This window comes from Octodon degus, unplaced genomic scaffold (genome assembly GCF_000260255.1).
Source record: "Octodon degus isolate 3935 unplaced genomic scaffold, OctDeg1.0 scaffold00008, whole genome shotgun sequence".
Classification (NCBI taxonomy): domain Eukaryota; kingdom Metazoa; phylum Chordata; class Mammalia; order Rodentia; family Octodontidae; genus Octodon; species Octodon degus.
Window position 1 is genome coordinate 27,945,988 of NW_004524584.1, and position 3,582 is coordinate 27,949,569.

The 3,582-nt window shown below is 41.8% G+C and overlaps 1 protein-coding gene across 1 annotated transcript in view; it reads left to right on the top strand.

Moving 5' to 3' along the window:
* Nucleotides 1-3,582, top strand: part of March6 (membrane associated ring-CH-type finger 6) — a 92,811-nt gene that overhangs the window by 72,391 nt on the left and 16,838 nt on the right. The window contains exons 20-21 of the mRNA XM_023704756.1: nucleotides 677-881; nucleotides 1,755-1,824. Coding sequence (XP_023560524.1) covers nucleotides 677-881; nucleotides 1,755-1,824 — 275 coding nt within the window. The remainder of the gene's footprint in view (nucleotides 1-676; nucleotides 882-1,754; nucleotides 1,825-3,582) is intronic.

Here is a 3,582-nt window from a genome sequence, read left to right on the forward strand (position 1 = left end):
CTTTTATGAAAACTTTGATTTTATTTTTTTTTTTCTTTTTTGAGACAGGGCTGGCTGTGAGTTCACTTTGTAGTGCAGGCTGGTCTCAAACTTACAACGATCCTCCTGCCTCAGCCTCCCGAGTGCTGGGATTGTAATTGTGTGCCACCAGGCCTGGCTTATTATGTTTTGGTACCAGGAATTGAACTCAGGACCTTGTGTTTGTCAAGCAGGTGTTTATGCTACTAAGCTATCTCCCTGGCTCCTGAGTTATCTCCCCGGCTCCTTGTATATTTAACTTCTTACTAAGTTCTGCTGCATACTAAGACTTTTATGCCATTACACTGTGCAAAACAGTTTTAATGTCAAGTAGCTCACCTTTAAGAGACTCTCACTTGATAAATGAGCTTTTAAAGTTACTGACTTCTTACCTGAAGAAATTGGCTGAATATTAGCATGCTGAAGAAAACTTCAAATAGGTTGAGTGTGTAAGTTGTTTAGTTAACACTAAGTTTAGAAAGGGTTACTTTGGAGTAGACACACAGCATTGACGTCAGATTGAAGTAAAAGCTCCATGTATGGGTTCTATGTGGATATCTACCCTTTGTAGTAGATAGAAGAAGGTAAAGTCCCATGTATGTCATTTTGTTGTGACCTGACCTGAAATGAGACTTCCACTGGTACGATTTTTGCACAGGGATCTTCATTCCTATTTACTGGGAGACCAGGAGGAAAACGAGAACAGTGCAAATCAACAAGTGAACAATAACCAGCATGCTCGAAATAACAACGCCATTCCTGTGGTGGGGGAAGGCCTGCATGCAGCCCACCAGGCCATCCTCCAGCAGGGAGGGCCTGTTGGCTTCCAGCCTTACCGCCGGCCTCTGAACTTCCCACTCAGGGTAGGTTGTGTGGGATTTCTCTGAAGGGGGCGTGTCCAGGCTCCTCCTGCGGGCTCGTGCCATTGGCATTGGTGCCGCGTGATTGCTCCTAGAACATCAGGGCTGCACTTTTTTTTCCTTAGCTACGTAGCTCATCAGCCTTTCTGTTTGCAATACTTGCTTGCCGTGGTTAATGTCATTTCAGGCAGGCACTGCTAGGATTGATGAGTTCTAGCTGTCTGCAGCTGTATACATTTAAATGTAATTACAGTTAAATAAAAATGTGAAATTCTGTTCATACTAGCCCCGTGTTCAGTGTCCGACAGCTGTGTGTGACCAGTGGCTGCTCTAGCAGACAGTGTAGGTGTAGACGTCTCTGTTAACACAGAGCATTCTAACTGGGTGAGCACTGCTGTGTTTTAAAAAGGTAAGTATTTTAGATGTGTAACTTTTGTTTTATTAATAGCAAGAAAAACAGGGTATGTTTTATTTTTATGCTCTTTGATTACAAAACAAAATGTTTGCTATTTTTGGCTTTTTTCTGAATGTATAAAAATAGGTACTTACTTTGCTTGTGGACTAGATTATAGGTAATTTTACCAAAGTAAAGAGTTGTTTTGCTTGCTCAATGCTGTGGGCCTATAGTCCCAGATCCTGGGGAGGCTGAGTCAGCAAAAACCATGTGAGCCTGGAGTTCAAGGCTAGCCTGGACAGTGCAGCAGGGCTCTGTCTTGAAAAAAAAATTGAAAACTTCTCCTTTTGATGTAAAGTTCAAAAAACCTGGAAGTACAAATTCAGGCCGTCAGTTTAGTGGGAGAATATACTGTGAGGACTGGGGAGCTGGCACCATGAGGTGCCCAGAGCATGCCTGAGCTGCCTCTGTTTGCCTCGCAGATTCTGGTGTTGATCATCCTCATGTGTGTGACGTTGCTGATCGCCAGCCTCATCTGCCTTACCTTACCAGGTAGGAGCTCATCCTGGTGTGCATCACTAGTTTTTCTAAAGAGTCTATTTTGCAAAGCTGTGATTCTTTTCATGGATAGAAACTTGAGATACTTTATCCTTTCGCTTAAACGGAACTGGGATGGTGGCTCGTGAGGACCCTTCATCTCCCTGGACTTGTGTGTGTTGGAGCATGGGGGACAAGGTTGAGCGAGCTGTGCATTTCTGTTGGAGGAGAAGTACCCGGCATCACTCGGTTCTCTTCGCTGTTTTACAGTATGGATTTTCAAAAAGTCATTTGTGTGACTTATGTAATTTTTCAAACCAGTCTTTCAACATTAACGATGTTGCTTTCCAATACGTTCATACTGTTGGTCAAGAACAAAATGAAACCAGGCTGTTTCCCTTGATAATCTGCTCACAAATACTCCTGTGTTTTCCTGACATTATGTTTATCGGATATGTCAGGTAGACAGCATTTCATCTAAGAGAGAAAGCCAACTTTAGCTGAGCGGATAGAGTAGCTTCTCTTTTTCTTCAGAGGTCAGAGATAAATGACAAGGTCACCAAATAGCCTGCCCACTTTTACAGAGCATTTGAATCCTGTCAGAAAATTCTAAATCATGTTGATGAGCATTAACTATTTAAGTAATCACTAAGTTAATTTTCAACTTTATCAGACCTATCTAGTTATTCAGTTATCTTGCTTGTAGTACTGACTCAGTGTAATTTCATAAATCAAATCTGTATTAAATTTTTCCCATGAATTCTAAGGCTGAGAGAAAGCAGATAAAAAAATTAATTTTTCTTTTCTTCTCTTTCTTGATACTGAGAATCTCCCCAGCCCTGATTTTAAGTTTCTAAGCAAAATGAAACAAAATGTTTTTGTTTAATTTGAAGAAACTTATTTTACCTTTAACATGTAAACCTATTTTCTTACTGTACTGTTTGTGTGACTGCTGACCTTAAGGCCTTACATGAAGCTCCCTTCTGCTCAAATCAGAGCTGTTAAGATAGCAAAGGCATGGGGTGGGGGAAAGCTCAGCGGCTGAGCACGTGACAGGCACTAGGACCTGAGTGCCAGCTCCACTTCCACATGCTGTGCCCGTTGCTGCGAGTTTGAGACTGGCCTGGGGGCTATAAAAATGAGCACAAAGTGAGCCTGAACTGCATACAAGACCCTATCTCAAAAAAAAAAAAAACAGACGGCAAAGCCTATTTGACTGGTGCAGTTATGTAGAAACATAGTGCTGAGAAGACTTAGTATTTGAACCTGGGACAGGTTTACATTTGTAGTTTCATGCTCTGTTTTCATTGTTTTGCCAAAAATGTTTTTAAAAAATTTAACGAAAACCTAGGGTTTTTGTTTTTGTTTTTGGTTGTTGTTGTTTTAGAGATTTATTTATTTGGTACAGGGTCTTGCTGTGCAGCTCAGATTTGTACTGCTCCTCCTGGTGGAGCCTCCCCAGCACTGGGATTACAGGTGTGCGTCACCATCCCTGGTTTCGGTGGCCTGCATAGCGCGCCTGGGCCCGGCATGGCATGTGATACCAAGGATCGAACCCAGGTCCTTGTACTTGCCGGGCAAGCATTTAGACTGCCAAGCTATCTCACCAGCCCTAGAAAGTCTAGTTTTTATGCTAGAATTCGATTGTAATAATTTAGTTTCTTTAGCATCATTAACTCAGTATATCCTTATAATCTGGTTCCGCGGTGTAGTAGAAAGAATAATTTGTCATCATAGAAGTTTTTACTTTAGATGGATAGCAGACATTTGAGA